This window comes from Panicum virgatum, chromosome 3K, assembly GCF_016808335.1.
Source record: "Panicum virgatum strain AP13 chromosome 3K, P.virgatum_v5, whole genome shotgun sequence".
NCBI classification, from domain to species: Eukaryota; Viridiplantae; Streptophyta; class Magnoliopsida; order Poales; family Poaceae; genus Panicum; species Panicum virgatum.
The window spans coordinates 63,244,884-63,269,472 of NC_053138.1; the positions used below are offsets into that span (position 1 = coordinate 63,244,884).

General features: G+C 45.6%; 1 protein-coding gene and 2 long non-coding RNA genes across 5 annotated transcripts; 1 reads left to right on the top strand and 2 right to left on the bottom strand.

The window, feature by feature from the left end:
* Positions 1 to 580: 580 nt before the first annotated feature.
* Positions 581 to 2,205, bottom strand: LOC120700213. Its single transcript, XR_005685801.1, has 2 exons — positions 1,829 to 2,205; positions 581 to 1,094 (listed from the first exon to the last, which is right to left on the bottom strand). It is a non-coding gene; the product is annotated as an uncharacterized LOC120700213 (long non-coding RNA).
* A 1,883-nt stretch (positions 2,206 to 4,088) lies between these two features.
* Positions 4,089 to 5,831, bottom strand: LOC120700214. 2 transcript variants are annotated; one of them, XR_005685803.1, is made up of 2 exons: positions 5,501 to 5,831; positions 4,089 to 5,330 (listed from the first exon to the last, which is right to left on the bottom strand). It is a non-coding gene; the product is annotated as an uncharacterized LOC120700214 (long non-coding RNA). The 2 variants fall into 2 exon arrangements; XR_005685802.1 differs by having other exon boundaries at positions 4,089 to 5,339.
* An 8,662-nt stretch (positions 5,832 to 14,493) lies between these two features.
* Positions 14,494 to 19,159, top strand: LOC120700215 (disease resistance protein RGA5-like). Of its 2 annotated transcripts, XR_005685804.1 has the most exons (4): positions 14,494 to 14,740; positions 14,837 to 15,731; positions 16,514 to 18,592; positions 18,721 to 19,159. XR_005685804.1 is itself a non-coding variant. In XM_039984433.1 (3 exons), exons 2-3 carry the CDS (start codon positions 14,905 to 14,907, stop codon positions 17,403 to 17,405), a joined length of 1,719 nt encoding a protein of 572 aa, XP_039840367.1. In that variant the 5' UTR covers positions 14,494 to 14,740; positions 14,837 to 14,904; the 3' UTR covers positions 17,406 to 19,159. The 2 variants fall into 2 exon arrangements, 1 of the variants encoding a protein (XP_039840367.1); XM_039984433.1 differs by having other exon boundaries at positions 16,514 to 19,159.
* Positions 19,160 to 24,589: the final 5,430 nt, after the last annotated feature.

The window sequence follows — 24,589 nt, forward strand, 5'->3', positions numbered from 1 at the left end:
CTTGCTTGGTGAGTTTGTTTACAGCTATGTGGCAATTAACTTACAAACTGACTTTAAGTTAATATCTTTCCTTTTTGTTTTCTTTTCAGTTATACCTACGCGTTTGCTCTGGAGTTCAGGCTCATGCTTTATGCAGCAAAGATTGTGATGTGTGCTTTGGTTTAAGATTGTAGAGATGAAGGCAGATCTTCCTTGATATTGTTATTTTTATGTTTTTACAGAATAGTTGCTTGCGTAGAATATATTCGTATTCAATTTTCATGATTTCAGAGCTCGCATTTCGGACTCGGATACCAGAAGATATTTTCATGTGTTTATGTAAAATGGTTGACAACCATATTAGCAAACTGTTACTGTGACTGATGGAGAAGGGGTCAGGTGTTGTCTCTGTGAGATGTACTGTGATAAAATATATGTAAGATGTACCATGATCAATGTAAGAGCTACTGTGATAAAATATACGAAGCTATCAATTTTGTAAGCCATTTCTAAAGCTTCTCGTCGTGCTTGATTGCCCAATTATCAGGGTCACCATATCCTAATAAGCTCAATATGCAAGTGACATCGGCCATCCAGTTTAGTATTTCCTGGAATCAATTATAGACATAAAGGCTTAACAACATATCTCAACAATGCAAGGTCAGAATTTCTGCTGTATACAAACTCCACTGAAAAGCTCAATGGAAATGTCACTAGATCATGGGATACAATCATACAAGTCCTAAGATTAGTGGACCACAGACTCCATGGCTAACATTGTTGACAAACCATCTTCTACTTAGATTCAGCCAGAGTTGTCTTAAGAAAATATGTTCAATCCAGCATAATGAATTCGGGCATTGCATCATCAGTAGTCCACGACCAAGGTTCTGATCTCGTACACCATTAGGCCAAGTTTCTAGTTATGTATACTACTGCTGCATAAATGTATGGATCCTGCGCCTGCCTCTTAGCGCTGTCGGCTCCAACCTTTTCTCTTGCACACCACGGCATCACACATTCAGACGATCTCAATGTACACTTCCCCATTGATCGGGTCTGTGAAGAACATGGGGAAAAAGGAAACCTTCCAAGGCGAAGTCATCCCTGCTGATCTACAAAAAGAGTAGCAGATGTCCAGTAAAGTGGGCAATCCAGTTAAGCAAGACTGCAAGAGGACTGCAATCTAGACAAAAAAAAAAAGGGCCCAAAATAAAAGGATGAAGGGAGAACATCATTATCATGCTTCTATTGAAATGCACAGGATGTCTAATGACAAATTTATTTGAGCTGAAGATATTTACATTCTCTTGACAATTAAAGGGATGTATGTTAAATTCCTTTGAGTCCTTTTGATTCAAGCAGAGTCATTACATGGAATCCTGGTGAATAATATTGCTGCTGACTTCTCAAGCATGAAAGGTGCAAATGCTTTTGTTTCTCACAAAATTGAAGGGATGAAGAAGGTTATCTAATCCATACTCTATTACACATTTAACTCACACTCGATTTTACCAAGATCTGTGGGAAATTTTTTTAGCCCATATATATATACAATATAAGCCTACAATAATGCAAGAGTAAACTGACACATTCCTGCATAGTTAGGAACTGTACACATGGAAATGTAATGACATTCATGAACTAATACAGATAAGGTGGGTTCACTGCAACTGCATCTTTGAAATTGCACAGATCGATGATTCCCCTAACTCTACCTCTGGATAGATCACACCAGACCAAGAACATAATAGCAAATAGCAAGTATACGAACCAAACTTTCAATTGCAAACACATAGGCAGAGCACAATCTATAGCAAAAATCTGAGGAAAATACATGGATTTGTACCTTACTAACCGGATTCGAAGCAAGGAGCACTAGTCGGCGTCGAGCAAGCTCCTCCAGGGATCGGTGTGGCTCCTCCAGATCAGCGAGTCATCGGCGGCACCACCATCGCAAACACCAGCATCTCGATTTGTGGCAGCGGCAGGAGTGGGGACGGCGGCAAGGGAGGGGGCGACGGCACGGCAGCGAAGATGGAGTCTACCGCGGCAGGCGACCGAGAAGGGGGCGACGACCTCCAATAGGGCGGTGGCCGGGGATTGGGGCGGCGCGGATGGAACTCGATTTAGGCCGGTGCCGACGAGGACGCCTGATTTCCAGCACGGGGAGGAGTTGGCCGAGCGTCGCGAGCGGCGGCGGAGAAGGGGCCCACGGAGATGGATGGGGGCTAAAATGCAAAAAACTTAAAAAAATATTTTCAATTTATATTAAATTACTAATGATAAGTTTACTCTTTTTAATGGATGGTTAGATCTTCCTTATGCTACATACTACTAAATGATCGTATTGTGCACCGTAAAAAACCTTGCAGGCGAGTAAAGCATCACGCCGTGTCCCAAATGGTGAAAGATGAGACAGGGGATGGTGAGGGGCGAACCAAGCACTGACACACCAATAGCTCAAACTAAATTACAACATCAGCCCCTGTGTGATCTTCCCTGGAAGAGACTAATGAGACTACGTATCGCTGAAACGCGACCTTCGTCTTACGGGATTGCTTTGCTTGTCATGAAGGAGACAGGGAATCTGGTTGCAGTTTCATGCTACTGGTTAATCAATAACAAAATCAAGAAGCGCTCGCTGAATACAGCATAGTCTCAGCTTCTGCAGAACTTAGTCGGAAGAGCTGGGGCGGTTTCGGTGTACGTTTCCTTCATTCCTTGCACTTGTTAGTTTCCAGGCAGCTTCTTTGGCAGCACAAACCCATTATGAGTAGTTTCATCTTTGAATCCCTCTAATAAGTCTAGCAATCAGCACTCAGCAGTAAATAAAATCACTCTGTTCGGCAGCTCCAGCAACCTCCAGCCCAACAGTGTTTTCCTCTCACACCGTTCCAGCACCAGCTTCCGGCTCCAGTCCAGCGAACAAAGTGAATGTGTATAAGCCTGAACAACATTGCTTGACATTATCAGTTATTCAGGTGTTCCTTTCTTAAACAGATACCAGCCCAGTTGACATTCACAGATGAAGCTTTTTTTTTTCTTTGAGGAAAGCAGACGAAGCTTATTGGCACAAAGCAACCAAGTGCTTAAAAGGAGGGTTCAAGACAGACCTGATTGGTCAGCATCCAAAACCATGAGAAGTGGCCCACACGGGCCGTCAGAGGGTAGATATCAGTTTTAAAAACTAATCTCACAAAAAACTTCAACCTCCATTGTCGTCTAGTCCGGTTAGGATACCTGGCTTTCACCCAGGCACCCAGGTTCAAATCCCGGCAATGAAACCTGTATTTTTTTGAATGAAATTGACACGCAATTTTTTTGAGACTTGTTAACTAGTTTTTTCCTTGCAGTAATAACTATCTGAGTGAAGTTTAACTATAAGTGAGAGGAGCGGCAGGAACCAGCTCTAAGAGAGGGAGAGAGCCAGGGGTAGAGAGGACATTTCGCACCCTAAGCTGACTAGGCGCCAACGTGTCATGCCTGCGCGGCTTGCCACATGTGCAAATGTGGTAAAAATATAAGTTAAACTTCTCTCAGATGGTATAGTTGTAGGTGTCATTTTAACAATGATAATCTGATGAGTGCCATTGGTAATAATGGTAAAAATGTAAAAAACCCCTTTCTTTTGGACCGGTGGGCACCCATTCTCACTACTACAGAACAAGGTTTTAGTAGCACCAACTTGTGTTACTATAGATAAGGAAAACTGTTACTAAGTCAAGTAGTAACACAATTGATAAGTGTCACAATTTCCCGTGTTACTACAGTAAGGTTTATTGTAGCACAATATATGTGTTCTTGTTTGTGAGAAAATGTGTTACAACCAACTTGTAGTAACACATATAATGTGTTCTTATATATAAGACAATGTGTTACAATCATCTTGTAACACTTATGAGCTTGTTCCTGTTTGTGCGAATATGTGTTACTTATCATGCCCTTTTTCTAGCTTACACTAGATCCTAGTAACACAATCTTAATCTATAGTAACACAATAGTTTTAGCGGTCAATGCATTTTTGATAAATATAATGATTAGAAAAATAATTGCTTATATTTTTAAATAAAATTTGGAGAAGCATCACATGTCACATAATAACAAAATTCAAACAATGAGTAGCTCCATTGTACACTGAATTATATCAATAAACATAACTGATTCATAGAACTCCATAATTTATAATGACTCAATGTATATAGATACATATTTTGTGTACGATAGTAACGGTTTCATAGTACCAAAATCTAAAAACATATGTAACTATTTCTATCTATTCCTTGAAATCCTTTGCCTGTTGATGCCCTCGTACATCAAACACCAAAAGATGGGTGAATGCAAGCATTGTGGAACCTGCAGGTAAGGAAGGAAAAAAAAATCTATCATGAGGTCGCAGAATGTATGATACATTTTTCATACATGAAGAACTGAAAAATGGGCTCTCTATGCATTGGGTTAAATTAGAGAAAGTGAAGTCCTAAAAAGATCAAATAAAGTATGAACAATGAACTGCAAAGCTTGCTGTAATATTTAGACCATGCAACTGTAATCGCAAGGCATGATGCAAGTAGCTAAGTTAACCAAATATAACTTCTAAACTGTGTATGGACAATCAATGAACAAAGTGACAACCATAAGTTGATAATAGTAGCATAGTACTAGAGTAGGGAATAGTATCGGCATCGAAGAAGTACATCTTCGAAATCCATTTCATGCAGTAATCAGCTCTGCATCTCCTACAGGAACATAAAACGAAAATTTGTTACCTGACCTGAAGACATGAAGAATTAAGTTACTGTTACAAATAAAGAAGGCTTTATTTCAACTGCTCTCCATTCCCATCCATCTTCAATGAAAGAAAACAAAAATCCAATCAAGAGTCATTGAAATAATTGGAACCAAAGCACCCACTAGGATACCAGAGCTCATAAGATTAATTGCAACTCACATTCTATTATTGATCAAAACATAATATGTAACTGGTTACCGAACATCAAAATCTGAAGGGCATTCACCTGTGAGGGTGATTCAGATTGCCTACAAGGTCAAGGGTGGTGGTGTGGAATGGACATGTCCCAGAACCAAACCCAAGTGTAGAGGAGAGGATCATAATAAGCCAAGAAATAAATTGAAATAAAATTAAAGAATGTATTAAAATAGCTGCAAAGTACTCAATGATCTTTATGTGCAGGTTTGCTGCAATCTCACAATGTTGATCTTTCTCTCTGCAAATAGAGGGTTCGTATTCACCTATTGAGGCATACAGTCAAACACCTTGTGTGTATTGGTAGCCAAAGTTCATCACACCATGGATCAGCAGCAACCATCACGCGATCTGCACATCCTAGCTGCATGATCTGCAAGACAATGTCATAGCGAGCATGCAGGGGCATGGCCACGAGGGCTGGCTTGCTGGACCATTCACTACAATTCATGAATCATGACCACAACCATTTGTCCTACAAATTTCCAAGAACTGAATCTAAATAAACAAGATTGCTATCACCACTACTCGTACCGTGGTCCGTGGACCTGCTGCGGCGTGGAGGCAGTCCCTGGACCTGCTGCGGCCGGGGGACCTAGACCTTCAGCGGCGGCGGCCCCCCTGCACTTGCACCCCGGCGGCGGCCCCCTGCACCTGCGGCGTCGGGTCCCTAGACCGCAGCGAGGACTGCGTGGCCGCCGAAGGTCGGGTCGTGGGATAAGGCTTAAGAATGCGACGGCGGCCCCCTGCACCGCAGCGACGGCGGGGTGGGCACCAGGGTCAGGTCGTGGGTAAGGGGGCGCAGGGGCGGCGGAGGAGGCAGGGGCGTAGGAACCGTCGGGGGACATGGTCGTGTGGAGAGCAATTCTATTCACCGCAGTCCGCAGGGCAGGAGATAGCAGGCCTAATATGAATGGGCACGGCCCATTAGGATTAGTGTTTTTTTTTTTCATTTGCCGAATTTTCTTTCTTTCATTTTTTATTCACTGGCAAACCGCAAATCAGCATACTCCAAAATACATTTCCGTGCAAAATAGGATTTTAAAATTAGTAGTTCAAAAGTTGATTGTTTAGGGATGAGTCGGTTAAGAGAGACCTTAAATATTGGAATATCTCTAAAAAGATAGGTTTGGATAGGAGCGCTTGGAGACTAGCTATCAATGTGCCTGAACATTGAACTTATTCTTTTCGGGTTTCATCTCTAACCTACCCCAACTTGCTTGAGAAAAAAGGCTATGTTGTTGTTGTTGTAGTAGTTCAAAAGTTGATTGTCTAAATGAATTAAAAACTGAACCACACTTATTTATATTTAAAATCTGAAACATTTTTGTTATTTCGGAACATCTACTCGAATAATTTCTTTGTTGAAACATTTATCTTGTTCTCGGAACATCTAGGATACCGCAGGAGACAAATTGCTTGTGCTGAAATGACGCGCCCGAGGAGGTAGGGGCATGCAAGAATCCTCGATCACTAAGTTTAAGAGAATCCTCAATTACCAATTTTAAATATGGGGGAAAAAATAAAAAACCACAAAGCAATAACTATTTTTACTTTTCCCACCACATTAGGACTATGTATGCTCACTAATGCCCTTAAGAAAATAAGTACCATAATTTGCAACGTCTCGCCATAATTCAGCTCGGCTTGTTAGTAAATTGCACCGCACCAAGCTGCGTGCGAGCCGAGCGGGCTAACGAGCTGGTGCACTTTGTCCAGCCCTAATGCCAAGGAGGACACGTTGGATGGGCTGTATTGAAGTAGTGCCAACAGACGAGTCTTTTTACTATTAATACTTCTATTTTTTGTAATTTCTTCAACATTCTGAGATGCTGATGCTATCTAGTGTCATCACACTCATGGCACTTAGTGAAGGAAAAAAAATTTAAAGGACTTCTTTGTAACACTTAAATTGTAACATTATTTTGTATGTGTTACTAAATACTACTACCATTGTAACATTTTAGCTGTAACATTACTTTTATGTTTCTATAAATATTTTCTGTAACACAATTTTATAGAACAGGTGCTATGTGTTACAACATTCATCTGTAACACATAGTTTTGTGTTACTATTAAATTTCTCTGTAACACAATGATGAATGTGTTACAAGAGTTTGTTACAATATCTATGTTCTGTAGTAGTATCTCCATTATTACGAGTTTCTTATATGATAATAAAGAGCACTGATTGATGAGAGGCATCTTTCTTTGCTCAGGGTCGGTCAACGTCTCCTTTCTCCCCCACCACCATCTCCCTCCAGACTCCGGGGCTTTTATATTTTCACCATTATTACGAATGGCGCTCATCAGATTATCACTATTACGATGACACCTAAATCTATACCATAAGAGAGAAGTTTGACTTATAAATTTACCACATTTGAGGATGTGGCAGCCACGAGACCGGTCCACGCTGGCGCTAAGTCAGCAGGCACCGACGCCGTTCGGCCCCCGTTACTGCACGCTGGGCCCGGTTGACGCCGCCGCCGCTAACCCTATCCGGCCGAATCGATCCCCCCTCTCCTCCCACTTCCTTCCGCCGCATTCTTCTTCCTCCTCCTCTTGCTGCGCTGCTCCTTCTTCGCTGCTCGCCCCGCCGCCGCCTCCAGCTCCCCTCCCGCCGTCGCTGCGCTAAGGTGGCCATGTCCCACAGGGCAGAGTCTTCGAGCGGCAGTAGGTCAGGGAGGAGGCAGGAACGCGGCGGTAGCTCAACGCGCATGCATGCTGTGGCGTATCCAACCGGCAAAGAATCTGGACTTCCTTTGGTTGAATGCCCCGACTGCGGCCTAGCCCGTGTGATCGAGCTTCGCGCGAAGAAAGAAACAGTCAACAACGGGCGAACCTTCTTCAAGTGTCCGAGGAATGGGGTCAGTTTCTCCATCCCTCTATGTTAGTGTGTTTGGCGATTTGATTTGGAGCATCACAGTTTCGATTTGGTGGTGTTTGCAGAATCCGAAGTATTGTGACTTCTACTGATTTTAGAAGGATTACTTGGATGAGCTGATTCTCAAGAAGATTGTCATTATCAAGTATGAGCAGATCGAAGAAGTGGAAGAAGGATCGCACGGCAGCGCGAACGATGAGGAAGAGAACCGCAGTAGGCTAGAGAAGTTAGAGAATCTGACATGGAAAATGAATTGTGTGTTTGTTGTTTTCGGCATTGTTGTGTTAGCAATGGTTGTGAGATCAGTTCTAATGGCTTGAGTTGAGCATTGTGTTTGTTGGAGCCTGATGTATGAACCATTACCTGATGTATGAATCTTTTGCAATGCACCAGATGTATGAATCTTTTGCAATGAACCTGATGAATGAACCATTTGCAATGAAACATATTCTGGCAACTTGAGTCCATAACATCCCTAACATTAGATAGCAATTGTTGGCATACATATTGTTTTGTGCCATTACAGACCATCATTTAGCATATCCAGCAAAGTGGTTTTGTGCCCAATATTACATAATAAGGCCATGCAAGAGACAGTTTTGGCCGTTCAAAAGATTGTTTTGGCAAAAGAAGAAGAGTGAGGCTGGTCACTTCTTCTTTGTGGTTCCTTTCTTCTGAGGTGTCTTCTTCACCTTAGTTGCCAACTTTTTCTTCTTTGGAGTCATTGAAAGTGCATCTAGGCCCCTAGTGTGTTTTGGTGGATTGATTGACACCACGATTAAAGGACTAATCATCTTGTTGAGTATATGAGCAGAAATTGATTATCATATTTATTATATATGCGATGAAATGTATCAATGTTCAAGATAAAACTCATATGACAAGATGAATGCCACGACATGATCTAGTATGAGAATGATAACAAGCAATGAGTATTGTGTGAATTGGGATATATGTTATTGATGAAGAATTCACTCCCATATCTAAATGAAGCTTGTTGAAGTATGTGGTACTCAAAATGACAAGTCAAGGTATTGAGAATGAGACAAGGTTGTATGCTTATGCATAGTCTCATATATTGGAAAAATTGTCATAAGAATTGCAAGTGATATTTGATGATCAAGCAAGTATGAAAGAAATGGTTTTCATTATAATGTAAAAATCAATGTGAATTCAAGAGGGCTCTTGAGAATAAATGGATGGGATCGAAAGACGAGTTTCTAGAGGCTATGTAAGCAAAGGCTTGGCATGAGTAAAGAAACCGATAATGATCAAGTACAAGAATTCTAAGAGACAAGGAGAATTTCACATTGAGAAGCATTATTCATTAGAAGAAGAAAAATAGCTTGAGGATCAAAATGGATTTTATTGTAAGTTAAATGTGATACAAGCCTACATGAAGCTATATGTGATGCAAGGATGAAAAGTTGGAATTTGGGAATGGGTTTCTAGGTACTAAGCTTAGAGAAGGGCAATTGTGGTTATGCCGAGGAACCAATGCTAGGGTGACGAAACGTTCTTTGGGTTCAACTTGAAGAATCTTGGTCATGTGTGGTGTTCATGTTGGCAAGTATCAATCTTTCTAGAATCTTATTGTGAAGACCGTGACTTGAACTAGAAGTGGATTTCATTCAAGCATAAAGGTTCAAGGTCACTAGCTCAAGGAAGATGTGCTCAAAGTAAAGAAGCCAAGTTGGATGCACACCTCAGATTCTGATTGATCAACACACGGCATAGGATGAAAAAGAGAAACTCAAGAAGTTGAAATGTAATTTATCTTTGATCTTGAGTTTAGGTATGCCGTACTATCAAGAGGGATGCATCACAATGGTCTTTGGTTTAGTCTCAGTGTTCAAGTAACCCATGTGAGTTGAGAGAGACACAAAAGCCTCACGTACACATTTTAACATTACTGTCAGGGCAAATCCGGAAATTCCGGATTTGGCACACGTGGCACTAACGGCTAGTTGGTTTGAAAACCCGGAGGTTCCGGGTTGTAGAATCCGAAAGTTTCGGGTTCTAACTGTCACATAACGGCTAGTTTTGTTGGGACCGGCTATTTATACCCCTTAGCCCCTCCTTGGTGGGCTGCTATTCCAGGCTTTATTCTGTTCATTGCTAGTCGTCCCAAGAAGCTTGGTAGCCATAGTTGAGCTCTCCCCAACCTCTCTTTGTGAGATTGTGTGATTAGTGTATATCTTTGAGTTGGGTTGAGAGAGTGAATGCTTGAGAGCACTAGAGAGCACAGCAAACCTTGAGCACTTGAGCTTAGCCGAGATTTGTGTGATTCGCATTTATTACTCTTGGAGGTGAAGCCTCCTAGACGGTTAGGCGTTGCCGGCTAGCTCCCAAGGATTGTGGTGAGCAGCGGCAAGTTTGTTGCAGCACCGATCTTGTGCCACGAGGGTGCATGGTCATATAGTGGAAGGAGGAGATAGCGTGACCTTGGGGTCGATATAAGCTTCCTCAATAGAGACTAGGATTCACACGCGGGTGCACGGGGTGAATCTGAACTTCGGTAAAACAAATCCTTGTGTTCATTGTATTTACATTTGTTTTGTGAATTTGAGAATCTCTCCATTGGACACTTGTGTCTTGAAGAGTTTGTTGTTTTGTATGTGTAGGATCTGTGTGAACCTGCTCAAGGAACTTCACCGAGCATACTCTACATTTGGGGTTTGAACTTGTATCCATTCACTCGCACTAGATTTATTGTGTTCACTCTACTCTGAGTGAACTCGGAAGTTCTGAGTTCACCTGCTGTCTTGCCCAAATCCGGATTTGCAAACCCAGAAGTTTCGAGTTTGGCAGACAGTGAATTTAATCCGCTGCATTTGAGTGAAAATTTGTAGGTGCGCCTATTCACCCCCCTCTAGGCGACATCACGGTCCTTTCAGTCATCTTCCTAGGTGCTTGCACTTCAACCTCTAGAGCATCTCCAGGAAATAGGGACCTGTGCAAAGTTATGCTAATGGTTCATGTGTTGCAAAAGTGTTGTTGCTTTTCAGAATAAAAAGTACCTCTTAGTTCTTGTTGTCTGATTAGTGGCTTCTGGGAGTACAACTTCTAAGGCCATCACATGTTCCTCCTCAGCACCTTGTGATGTTGAAAGTGCAAGTCTTGCAGCTTCTCTTTCTTGCCTTGCTGCTGCTTCTGCTGCTTCCCTTGCTGTTGCAGCCTTGAGCTCAGCTTCCATTGCTTCTTTCCTTGCCTTTTCTGCTGCTTCTCTTGCAACAGCTGCTCTGGTCCTTGGAGTTGTTGTTGATTCTTCAGTAGCAGCACCTTTCTTGCTTTTTTTCCTCCCAGCCTTGGCTTTGGTCTTTTTTGTTCTCTTTCTGCATTAGTGATAGCATCAGCTTAATATGATATGGCAAGGTGAAACACCAAAAAAAAAGATTAGAAAGAACCTTTTCTTGGTGCCAGTGAGTGGACATCTCCAGCTGCCAGCCCTATGACCAAGCTCTGTGCAGTTAGGACACCTCACTTGCCTAGTTGCCTTACCACCTGTCTCCCTAGCCGACTTGATTCTATTTTTTCTCAGTCTTCCACATGTTCTCTTCTTCTGGCATGGAGGGGATAGTTTGAACCCTTTCTCCACCTCAGGCCACTGGTTCATGTCTGTGATATTTGGAATTATGCCATCATATGCTGCTTGAAACTTTGCACTGCGTAGTAGTGGTCAACAAACTTCCCCATGTTTGGTTGCCTAGTGCTAGTGATCACAGCCAAGGCATGTAGATATGGTTGTCCAGTTATCTGCCACTGCCTACATGTGCATATTTTTTGAGATAGGTACACCACATGCCTTCTAACTTCTTCATCCTTGTAGACTTATATAACCTCAGCCTGGTCTGGGTGGCCTTTGGAAATCTTTAGGTGACCTAATCCTCTAGATGCTGCATTTAGTTGATGGATGATACCAGGTAGTATACCAGGTGGTAAAGCTCTAGAAATCTTTCTTCTTTTGGCAAACAAGATCATTATCTTCTCTCTTATTGCATCTGCCATGCAATGCACAGGTAGATCTTTGTGCTCTTTGATCCAAGAATTCCATACTTCTGCTAAATTGTTGTTGATATAGTCACACTTGATGTCATCTGAGAATTTACTTCTAGCCCAAAGAAATGGATGGTGCAGTGTCAGCCATTTCTGCACATCTGGACTAGCTTCCAAGACTTTATCAAAGAAATACTTGAATTTGTGAGCTGAATAGGCTCTAGCTGCAGGCCACATGTTATCATACACATCACCAGTGTAGTATTTTTTCATGTTGTCCATCAAGTGCCTGAAGCATTCTCTCATCTCTGCATGTGGAAACACTGCCTTTCACAGATGATTCCAACCCTTTACATGCATCAGTGCAGATGGCTAGCTTATCCATGGGACCAATAGCCTTTCTAAGTTGTTCCATAAACCAGATCCAGTTTTCCTTGTCCTCTGAATCAAACAATCTAAATGCCACAGGAAACATCCAATTGTGGCCATCTAAACCTAAGGCTGCTGGCATGTGACCATTCCACATCCCATTGAGTGCAGTGGAATCTATACTAAGGTAAGGCCTGCAACCATTCAGAAAGCCATATATACTAGCTTTGAATGCACAGAAAAATCTGCTAAACCTAATCTTTCCATCATTGGGGTCAGTGACAGTATCTATCTCTATAACACTCACAGGTGATCTCAACTCTATCTCAGCCTTAAACCTATACAACCAATCAAATGAATCATCCCACTTACCAAAAAGCTTATCAGCTGCCCTCTGCCTACCATTGTACACTGTCTGATATGGTATCTCAATCTTGTACTTGTAATTAAGCTCTTCTTGGAGTTTTTTGCCCCCATCTGTGGGCCCCTCTTGAGAAGTGGGATTGCTCTCTCTGCCACCCAATCTATATTGTCCATCTTGCTTACAACCCTTTGCGTAGATGCACAATTATGGTCCCCTTGATTAATTTGAATCTGCATATTGAAACACAAAATATCAGAAATGATCTCAAAAAACATGGGAACAGCAACAAGAAACACAACATAAACAGTTTATTTACATAAAAAAATTATATCCTGACACTGCCATCATGTTGGGTTCTAGCCCTAATAATCCATGGGCAGCCAACAGCGGAACATTTAGTCCTGAACCTGTCTTTGTCTGAATGCTCAGTATCATACTCAAACTCATGAACTATTGCATGCTGCCTAACAGCTAGCATGAACTCCTTCATGCTGGGATACAATGTGCCAAACACTCATTTCTGGATTATCCCTATCCCATTCATGCATTGGTTCTTCATGGACTGTGTCATCAACATTAACAGCGGCTTCCTCCATATCAGCCTGCATCTCTGCTGACATGCCTGGGATGGGCACCTCTTCTGTACCTTCTTCTGGTGTTGGCTCTACATCTTCAAATCCCATTGCCTCATAAACCTTGTCCTCATCAGCAACGGCTTGTGCAAGACCATCATCATCAGCCTGCCCTATTACTGTTAGAGTAGTCCAGTCAACTGCTATAGGCAAATCAGTAGGTGCTTGTTGTGGGGAACTGTAGGTATCACCATAACCTTCAGCAGCATCAGCACTTTGTCCTCCATTACGCTCACTAGTGACACCAGAGACACATCTACCTTTTGAAGCACCTGAGCTGGCATTTTCAGTGTAGCCATCTTTCGTCACAACATCTACTGCAATCACAGCCAACCTCTCATCACATCTGTCCCGAATCATCTGGTCAAAGTGTTCATCCCTCCTAATCTTCCACTCAGACCCAGTATCTTGGTCAAGAACCCACAATGCAAGTGTTTGAGATGGCCCCCAGATTATTTTTGTTGCTAACTCATCGTGGAATTGGGCCAACGAATACTTGCAGTTTCTATCCAGCCATAAGTCATGTTGCTGCTCGGCCATATCATCTAGCTCGTACTCGCCATCAGCCACAAACTTAGCAACCTTAACGACTAGTCTAAACGCATTGCCAGGATCGATTCTGGCATCAGGGTAAACAATCAAAAAGAAATGAAAAATTAGACGCGACCAACTCCTAAATTCATCCTAGACAGTTCTGTTCAGTACGAACATACCAAGGAGGGCATTCACTGCTACCCATTGCGACACAACCACCTCTCCCACTACATCAGAAGCCTAAGAAATAATGGAAAACGATCATCTCAGGAATGCAAAGGCCCAACACAAACTCGGCGTCCATGATATCTAACCCTAAGTCCAATGCAAACTGGATCATGGCGCACCACGTGGCCGAGTTAAGAGTACATATCTTTAATCCGTCACGGAAGGCCAGGGGACATGGCCACCTTGGCGCAGGGACGGCGGGAGGGGAGCTGGAGGCGGCGGCGGGGCGAGCAGTGAAGAAGGAGCAACGCGGCAAGAGGAGGAAGAAGAAGAATGCGGTAGAAGGAAGTGGGAGGAGAAGGGGGGATCGATTCGGTCGGATAGGGTTAGCGGCGGCGGCGTCAACCGGGCCCAGCGTGCAGTAACGTGGGCCGAACGGCGTCGGTGCCTGCTGACTCAGCGCCAGCATGGACCGGTCTCGTGGCTGCCACATCATCAAATGTGGTAAATTTATAAGCCAAACTTCTCTTTTATGGTATAGATATAGGTGTCATCGTAATATTGGATCTGGCTCCTCCTCCTCTTCCACACTCCACAGATCAAGTCGGAGATCCTCCTCTCCCTCCTCCACAAATCAAGCAAGGAGCTCGTCATCCTGCTCCTGTGCGCCAAGTCGAGGAGGGGTTGCAGTGGAAAAGCCATGCCAGCAGTTCGATCCAAGGCTGGAGAAGAAGCTGTTGCGGCCAAGGACAAGTAGTTGAGGACGTCCTCGACTCCTCCCAACCACAGCTCTCCTCGTTCCCCCACAACGTCGGCAAGAAATGGTTGGTCCTACTCAATAAGAATTGTTTCTTTGCTGAAATAGAACAGAGATTGGAGTTCGATTTTTTCCTCTGACAACGAGCTTCGATTTTGTCCAGCTGCCCTCACAGTGCACCCCAGAGAAGACTGCACATTGAGAGCAAGCAAAGAGAGGAAAGCGGAGGCCATGGAGGCTGCGGTGGTGAGCGCATCGGCCGGCGCCATGGGCTCCCTGCTTCGGAAGCTTGGCGAGCTGCTCACAGCCGAGTACAAGCTGCTCAAAGAAGCCAAGGGGCCCATCATGTTCCTAAAAGCTGAGCTCGAGAGCATGTATGTCTTCCTGAAGAAGATCTCAGATACCGAGGAGCCTGACGAGCAAGACAAGTGCTGGGCCAAGGAGGTTCGCGAGCTGTCCTACGACATCGAGGACAGCATCAGCGAGTTCATGCTTCGCGTGGAACGTGACTCCAGCAAGCCACACGGATTCAAAGGGTTCATCACTAGGAGCACAAAGCTGCTGACAACAATGAACACCAGGCATGAGATTGCAAAGGAGTTTGAAGGTCTTAAGATCCGTGTCAAGGAGGCAAGTGAGCGGCGCACGAGGTACAGGATTCATGACACTGTCCCGAAGGAAAACAACACAGCCATCGATCCTCGCTTGTTGGCGCTCCATGCGGAGACGACGAGCCTTGTCGGTGTCAAGGGACCAAGAGACCAGCTGATTCAGTTGATGGATGGAGAGGGTGTGCCTGCGCTTCAGCTAAAGGTGCTCTCTATTGTGGGCTTTGGAGGTCTCGGAAAGACTACACTTGCAAATGAGATTTATCGCAAGCTTGAGGAGAAGTTCCAGTCTCGAGCTTTTGTTTCTGTGTCCCAAAAACCAAACATTAGGAAGATTCTGAGAAGAATACTATCTCAAGTTGGATTTGTAGCTCCTAAGGACACCAACACTGAAATGTGGGAAGAGTCTGAATTGATCACTGCACTGCAAAATTTCCTATTCGACAAGAGGTACGCTAGTCTCTAAGTGATTGTGCTCTGTCTTTGAGTGATTTATGATATGGCACTTTCTTTCCTATTTTGAAGCTATTCTTCTTTAGCATCATAGTATTCTTTAGCACTTTATATTATGAGGTGTCTAGATTTCTTCTCTGGACCATGGTTTCTTGTGGCTAACTAGTATGTGTTGTCCCTGTTGTATCCTTAAATAGTTAAATGTATAATGGATGTTTGTTAGCATTCACATTAATTGGAATCTGCACTCAATGGTTTTGTACTTTATCAGATCTGCTAAAATATTCATTATTAGCATATGAAAACCAGAGAAACCCTTATAAATACACAAAAGGTTTACAATTGTTATCAGAACTCTAAATATTGTTTTTCATTTCTATTCTCAAAATTGCACCCCTCCCATTAGCATTTCATTCTCACCACTGTCTAATTAAGTATATATGATTCAGTTTTGAGGGTTGTTACTTGAAAAACAGAGAAAGGTCCATGAGCCATGGTTTGTTCAATTGTAGCACCAGACAGGTTGTTCTGACATCCCATGCCCCTTCAGTGTAGCCCACAGAACAAAGGTACTTCTTTTTTAAAATAAAGAAAATATGAAATAGACAGTGGGGAATGATGTTCCTCAATTTTTCACAGAGTGGATGAGAAGAATGGAACAGAGTAGGGATAATTGAGTTTTTTTTCTTTCTTGTTGTTGTTTTGATCTTTAGTGACGATAATACTTTCATGTCTTCATTTACTCTGTCATGATGCTTGCATATATATTTACGTGGCAGGTACCTCATTGTAATTGATGACATCTGGGATGCTTCTGCATGGGATATTATCAGATGTGCTCTTCCGGAGAACACGAACGGTAGCAGAGTAATAACAACTACCAGAATTGAGGCTGTGGCTAGAGCTTGCTGTAATCATCACATTGAATATGTTTACAAAATGAAGGCACTTAGTGACCAAGACTCAAGAAGCTTATTCTTCAAAAGAATTTTTGGTTCAGAGGATATGTGCCCTACATATTTGAACAAAGTGTCATCTGAAATTTTGAAAAAATGTAGTGGCTTGCCACTTGCAATTATCACAACATCTAGCCTGTTAGCCAATCAGCCAAACAAGCTTAAAAAGGAGCAGTGGGAGTATGTACGGAAGTCTCTAGGCTCCAACTTTGAAATGAGCCCAAGCTTGGAAGGCATGAGACAAATATTGAATCTCAGCTATATCAATCTTCCTCATTATCTGAAGACTTGCATGCTATATCTTGGTATTTATCCAGAAGACTACACAATTGACAAGAATGATTTGACTAGGCAATGGGTTGCTGAAGGATTCATATGTAAAGATTGTGGGATAGATCCAGTGGATATTGCAAAGAGCTATTTTAATGAGCTTATCAATAGGAGTATGATTCAGCCTGTAGATACAGACTATAATGGTGATGTAATGTCTTGCCGGGTACACGATATGATGCTTGATCTTATATTACATAAGTCTACAGAAGAGAATTTCGTCACTATAATGGATGATATGCAAGACATGGCAGGACATCGAGATAAGATTCGCCGGATCTCTCTAAACCTGGATGATGCAACAAATGAAAAGGCTGACACTGCAGCGAGATCTGTCCAGCTATCCCAAATACGTACACTAGCAAGATTTGGGACCTCCTCGTAGTTGCTCTCTTTTAAACTGTTCAAGCATCTCCGAGTTATAGGAATTGAAATTTCAGGATGGCCCGAGTCAGATAAATCGCTAGATTTTACTGGAATACGTCACCTGTTTCAGTTAAGATTCTTTAAGATTGTAGCAAAAGGTCACCAAGTGTTGTTACCTAGTAAAATTGGGGATCTTCGGCAACTGGAAACGTTTGACATATCAGGCAACTGGAAACTACCATCAGATTGTTATAATTTGGGCCAATTGGTGCATCTGGCTGTTTCTAGATATGTAATATTGCCTGATAGAATTGGTAACATGAAATCTTTGCGTACTCTAAGCCAGTTTGATTTGGGCAACTCATTGGACAGTATCAAGGGTCTGAGAGAACTGACCAATCTGACAAATCTTAAAATCAGCTGTGAGCGCTACTACGATAAATCTGGAGATGAGACTGCAGCGAGATGTAGGGAAGTTCTTCACGCCCTTGAAAACCTTTGCAACCTCAAACATCTACATATTGTTAGTGATAATGTTCTTGTCAGAAGCTGCTTAAAAGTATGGTGTTCAGTCCCAGCTTATTTCTTCCATCTCGAAAGCTTCCATGCAAAGTACGAATCCTGGTTCTCGAGGGTTCCAAAGTGGATTGGCCAGCACCATAGCCTCTATGACCTGTATCTCACTGTTCAAGAGGTGTTGGAGGATGATGTTGGAATGCTTTCACAGCTGCCCTCCCTTATCCACCTGGTTCTACACATCCGTGGAGCTCCTGAAAATAAAATCATCGTCCCCGGAGGAAGTGGATTATTCCCTGTTATGAAGCATTTTAAAGTCGTTTGTAGCAAGATATCATACCTGACCTTTGAGGCAGGGGCAATGCCCAAGCTCGAAAGGCTCAAGCTAGGTTTCAATGCGAAGGGATGGGACAGGTACGGCGCTGCACCTACTGGCATCGACCACCTACCAGGCCTCAAAGAAATCTCTGTAGACATTTGGGGGGGGGGGGGTGTGCTAAGGAATCCAACCGAAAGGCTGCTGAGTCCGCGCTGAGGGACATGGCTGACATGCACCCACGACGTCCTGTCGCCAACATCAAGTTCCAAGGTACGTGGGTATTTGATGAACATGAACCTGAGGAGGCGGAGGAGGAGGAGGAGGAGGACGGGAACAGAGGGAGTAGCGGCAGCAGCACCTGATCAAGGCCGGTACGATGTCATGCATTTTGTCTCCTTTTATGAATCACCAGCAGCATTACATACTCGTAGCTGATACCACGACGTTTCAGTTGGATATTTCATTTGACGGCCATTGCTTGGGCTGTGGTTGTGGGCAGGTCCATATCATGTCTCCGCTGAAGAAATCTAGATGCACTCATCTGCAGGGGCGGAGCTAGCTGTCCTGATCATTGGGGTCATCTTCACATAAACGCTAGGATCTACAGTATTAAAACAGTAATTTAACACTGAATTTGCTGAAGTTTATGGGGTCAGATGACCCTGATAAACACCCCTGGATCTACCCCTGCGCATCTGGTGACCGCCGATCGACTCCAGTCTTCTCGTTTCATGCACTACTATCAACTAGCTGTACTGTTTGTTGAGTTAGGAATAATGATGGATGCTCAAGTGATTTCTAGCTTGTCCAACAAAACTTGAAGCTACTATCATGTATGAGTTTTTCTTTAAAAAATCATCATGTATGAATTGAGTTGATGAGTCTCTGAAGGCAATGATTAATCCAAGGGAAACAAGATGTAAATTTCTTTGCTCCAAGAGCTGTCGGGCCGGACCTGGTGGACCGGACCTAATTCTGGCCGTGACTTCCGCCTGGGCTGTCTCCTCCTGTCGGGCTGAAAACCAGAGAAACCCTACTATATAAACAAAAGAAACCTATGGTTAATTGTTAATTGTTACCAAAACTATGAATACTTCTTTTCATTCCTGTTCTGCAAGTTATGTCCATCAAATTAGCATTTTAGTTCTCGCCACTATCCAAGTAAGAATCAATCCCCATTTACTGTGTCCTGATTCTTGCGGCCCTCCATATGTGTTTACAATGTCGACTGTTCCTGATTCTCTGCCCCATTGAAAATAGAATGTCAGCAGTGCTGATGCAAAGATTGGGATCGAAGCAGGTCTGCAGGCTGGCAACTGAACCTGAGCCTGCAGTCTGAAGAGGCAACTATTTATGCACAAGTCTCACCAGTGACAGCTCCACATTCACTGTTGTCACAATTTGTATCTGAAGTGTACCATAGTTTCAGTTTTAGGTATAATGATTTCAGGTTTTACATTCATGATAGATAGCCCCTGTACTTGACTATAGATTAGGCCACAACCTCTCTTGGCCATTGGCACATTTGTTAACCAATGAAATGATTCTGCCAACTTATTTCCGCATAAGTCGCAGCGAAAAAAAAAGAAACAGTGAAACTGGGATTGATTTCAAGAACCATGTAGTTACAATGTTGGTAGTGAGGTACCCGTATTACACGCAACGTGTTTCTTCTCCTGCCTAACTGCTGCAATGATGTTTGACAGCATTTATTGGAAATCTTGAGGAGTTGCCTGACAGGTTGATGTCTGATGGTTTCCAACACCAACATACACCAAAATTGCTTCCGGAATAGACTCCAAATACTCATCTTCAGAGTTGTGTTGATCCAATCCATTCTATCCGTGCCTGCCACAACATTGCTCGCTGTATAGACTGCAAAATCTATGCTACGATGTGACTAAAGTTTTTATTTGAAAGTGAAAGGTGAAAAAAAGGACAAAAAAAAGGGGATGTCCAATTCTACTCTCTGATTTTTTTTTGAGGGGGGGATTCTACTGATCTCTGATGATGCCCAAGTCCAAAAGACCCCAAAATTGCTCTCGGCCTGCCCGACCCCCATCCCCCGGCCCACAACATTGGCCTCTTCCGATTCACGATTACCGGAAATTGCTAGAATATCGTGTGCCTCTTTGTTTGCCGTGTGCTTTTTGTCGGGCACACGACAAAAAGCCACTTTGCCGTGAATTCATGCTTTGCCGTGTGTTTTTTTTTTGCACACGGCAAAGTAAATAGTTTGTCGTGTGTTATTTTCGACACACGGCAAAGTTATAATTTTTTTTCTCTTCTCACCTCGAAACTTTTTCTACCCACCACATACAACATGTAGTACCCCAAGTTAAAATTGGGTACATTTTTAATTTTTTTTGCTATATATAACTAATTAATTGCATTTCGAGCAATTTTTTGAATCAAGTCATATTTGAACTGCAAGTTATTCAAATAATAGAATAAAATGAGTGAAAAAATAATATTCATGTTATTTAGCTCAGTTTGAGGCCTTACACGTGAAATGAAAAGAAATTCTCAACATCTTGTCTAGAAAACACGGTCACGAACGTGTGTTTGAATGATTTTATAATTTAAAAAAAAGCAAATGAAGTCTGAAAATTATGATATTTGTCAATACCTCGTTATATCATATGTGGAGGCAGTGGTAAAAAATTGAGTAGGTTTCGTAATTTTTTCACGTACGATGCTTACAAATGGAAACATCTCTGGAGAAGACTCGGAGATTTGAGAAGGATGCAGTTAAGTTTGGAGTAAAAGTGAAGGTCGAATTTGAGTTCGACTTCGAAAGTTTTTCTACTCTTCACATACAACATGTGGTACTCCATGTTAAAATTTGGAATTTTTTATATTTATTTGCTATATTTAATTAAATAAATATATTTCAAACAATTTTGGAAAAATAGAACTTTGCCGTGGGCTGGAATTGGGCACACGACAAAGATGCCATGTCATCAATCCATCCCTTCAAATGGGGCTCTCCTATTGGTCCCCTCTTCCCCCACCGGATCAGCCCCCTCTCATTTCTCTCCCACCCCTCACTCTCTCTCCTTCCCTCCCTCCATCTCTGCCGACAGTTGCAGTGGCGCAGCCCCGAGTGGTGGCCGGCGCGACGAGGGCCCCGAACGGCGGCGCGGCCCCGGACGGCGCGGCCCCGAATGGCGACGCGGCCATGGGCGACGGGGGCGGCGGCCCGGCCACGGCCGGCGAGGGCGCCCGCGGGAGGCGGCGGCCCGGCCACGGGCGGCGGCAGCGCGGCCACAGGCGGTGGCGAGGCCCCGGACGGCGGCCGGCGGGGGCGTCCGCGGGAGGCGGCGGCGGCGCAGCCCCGAACGGCGGCCGGCGGGGGCACCCGCGGGGCGGTGGCAGTGCGGCCACGGGCGGCGGACCGGCCACGGCCGGCTGGGGCGCTCCCGGGAGGCGGCGGCCTGGCCCCGAACGGCGGCTGGCAGGGGCGCCCGCGGGCGGCGGCGGCGCGGCCCCGAATGCCGACCGGCGGGGGTGACCGTGGGCGTCAGCGGCCCGGCCACTGCCGGCTGGGGCGCCCGTGGGAGGCGGCGGCGCGGCCACGGGCGGCGGCCGGCGGGGGCGTCCGCGGGCGGCGGCGGCAGTGAGACCACGAGCGGCGGCGCCTCCTCTCCTGGCGGGCCGGCGTGGTGGTGGTGATGGTGGCCAGCGGCGTGGTTGTGGTGGCCGGCACTGCCACTGCAGCGGCTGCCGATGTTTTTTTTATTTTTTTGGAAAATTGTTTGCCGAATGTCAGCTTTGGCACACGGCAAAGGTTTTGCCGTGTGCCCGATAAATGGCACACGGCAAACGACGCCTTTGCGACGTCTGAATGTCGTGTGTTCTTTACCGTGTGCGGCACACGGTAAAGGCTTTGCCGTGTGCCCATAGAGCTTTGCCGTGTGCTTTGGCACACGGCAAAGCAGCAGTCTCCCGTAGTGCACCCAGCCTCCCGGCAACCCTAGGTTAGGCAGGCGGCGCCAGCGGCACTCGGCGCTCGGCTCCACGGGCCATCGCTGCTGACTGCTAACCATCGCTCCCGCAGCCATGGCGAGCCACAGCCGCTCCCGCTCGGCTGCAGCGGCATGCAGCATCGCCCTGCTGCGGCTGCTGCTGCTAGCGACTACCACTGCCGTGATGGAGATGGGGCGGCAAAGGCGGCAGCCGCACGTCGAGCCAGCCGACGGCAGCGGCTACAGGACTTACATCATCCGGGTTGAGAAGCCTCCCCAAGGCACGACGGTTGCCGCATGGCACCACTCCTTTCTTCCCTCGAACACGACGGCCCTCGGCGAGCCGAGGCTGTGGCGGTCGTACCACACCGTCTTCGACGGCTTCACGGCGCGCCTGACTGAGGAGGAGCTCAACATCGTCTCCGCCAAGCCCGGCTTCGTGCGGTCCTTCCCCAACGTCATCCTCTACCCGCAGACGCCAGGCGTCGTCGGCAGCCGGGGGATGATCACCGGCGTTGTGGATGGAGGCATCTACGACAAACACCCCATGCTGAACGACGCGGGCATGGACCGGCCGCCGGAACGATGGTCGGAGATCGGGGCCTGCGACGAGCGCATCGTGTGCAACAACAAGCTGATTATTAGCTGAATAAAGAAATTCTCTGCAGGGAGTTGTGCCTGAATATTTAACAAATCACAGAGAAATCAAAGTGAGAAATTTTGATTATTAGCTGATCGATCGAGGACCCTATTTAATTTGTTTCATGAAACATTAACATTTATGACTCTCAAAACTACTAACTTGTGGCCATCTTATTAATCGGCCGTCTAGCAGCAGGAATTATAATCAGCATTGTGAGCAGAGCGCGCATGATGTGGTTACGATGCATATTAGTATTTGTCGGGTGCCACAATTAGGGACACCCTAATTGGAGTACTAAAACCACTTTCGAAAACACAAACACATGTTAAGGCAACTGGGCCCACAAAGGCCCCCGGCCTCCTTCCAAATCTGGAAGACAGGAAAGGACTCAAAGAAGCCCAGCATGTGGCCCATTCGCACCCCTCTCAGACCCACCGAACAATCTCCGCCCCGCTCGAGGGTAGCGAATCTACCCTCGGGCGGGTCACTCATCTCCGCCTCGCTCGAGGGCTCCCCTCGGACCCTCGACCGCGCAATCGCATTTCCGCCTCGCTCGAGGACAGCGGACCTGCCCTCGAGCGGGTGGCCAGTCTCCGCCTCGCTCGAGGATAGCGGACCTGCCCTCGAGCGGGTGGCCAATCTCCGCCTCGCTCGAGGCCATCTCTCGGCACAAGGGACAAGTGGCCCCGCCGCCTAACCGACCGCCGTACAAAGGCATTAAAGGCCAGCTACTCCGCCACGGCTCAAAGGACGGGCGGCGTCAGACTGCCACTCCCGCAGTGGATGTGACCGGCGTCCCGTCCACTGACCCCGGTCACCGCTCTGCCACCCCAGCCGCTATAGCAGCACTGTGGAGCATTCAACGCGGTACAAGACAAGTTGGCGCCGCCCCCGTTACTGTCACGCCGACATCAACCATCCGAACACACCTCCCCCTGGGGAAGGGGTCTGGCGATGTCACGTGCCCTTCGGGGAGGGGCACTCCGCATGCGCGGACGGTCCCGGACCTCCCTCTTGTGGGGTCCGGGACTTCCACGCGCCCCCGGACCTTCTAGTGCGCACGCTCGCACCCCGACCAGGGGGTCCGGGACCGTCCCACGCCATTACTACCGCTGGGACTCTGCAGGACGGCCGCCGCCATCTCCACGAGACCAAGGACGGAGCCCAGGATGACGGCGACGTGCGTCGCCTTCCCACAGTACACTTCCTACAGTGCTCGACCACTGTACCCGCGATTCAGGGGAAAACGACGACTTCCGCGCCCCTACACTCATGTACGCCGCCCCTTCTTACAACTATAAAAGGAGAGGGTGGGCTTCCTTTTGGAGGGGCTGATCGACTCTCTCCAATCAAAGGTTGGAAGTAAGTTCTCTGAACTCCCCCTCAGAGGACTCTCAGCACGACTGAGCACTCATCTCAACCAACTCCACCTCTAGCAGAGACTTGGGAGCTTCTCTCCCTCTCTCGCCTCGCTTGTATCCCCTACTACGAGCACTTCGGGTGCAAGATAATACAGTGCCCTCGCACACCCCCTTTGCTGGACGTACGGCCCCGCGGCCGGAACCAGGATAAAACCGTGCGTTACTGTGATTGCCTCTTGCATCATCATCTGGGACGAGGAAACACGCAGCATTTACTAGTTGGGATTCAGGCCCCACGGGTCGGAACGCCGACAGCTGGCGCACCAGGTAGGGGCGCTGCGTGACTTTTTCTCTCTTTTTCCCACTTGATCTCCAGGAATGGCGAGCAGATCGAAC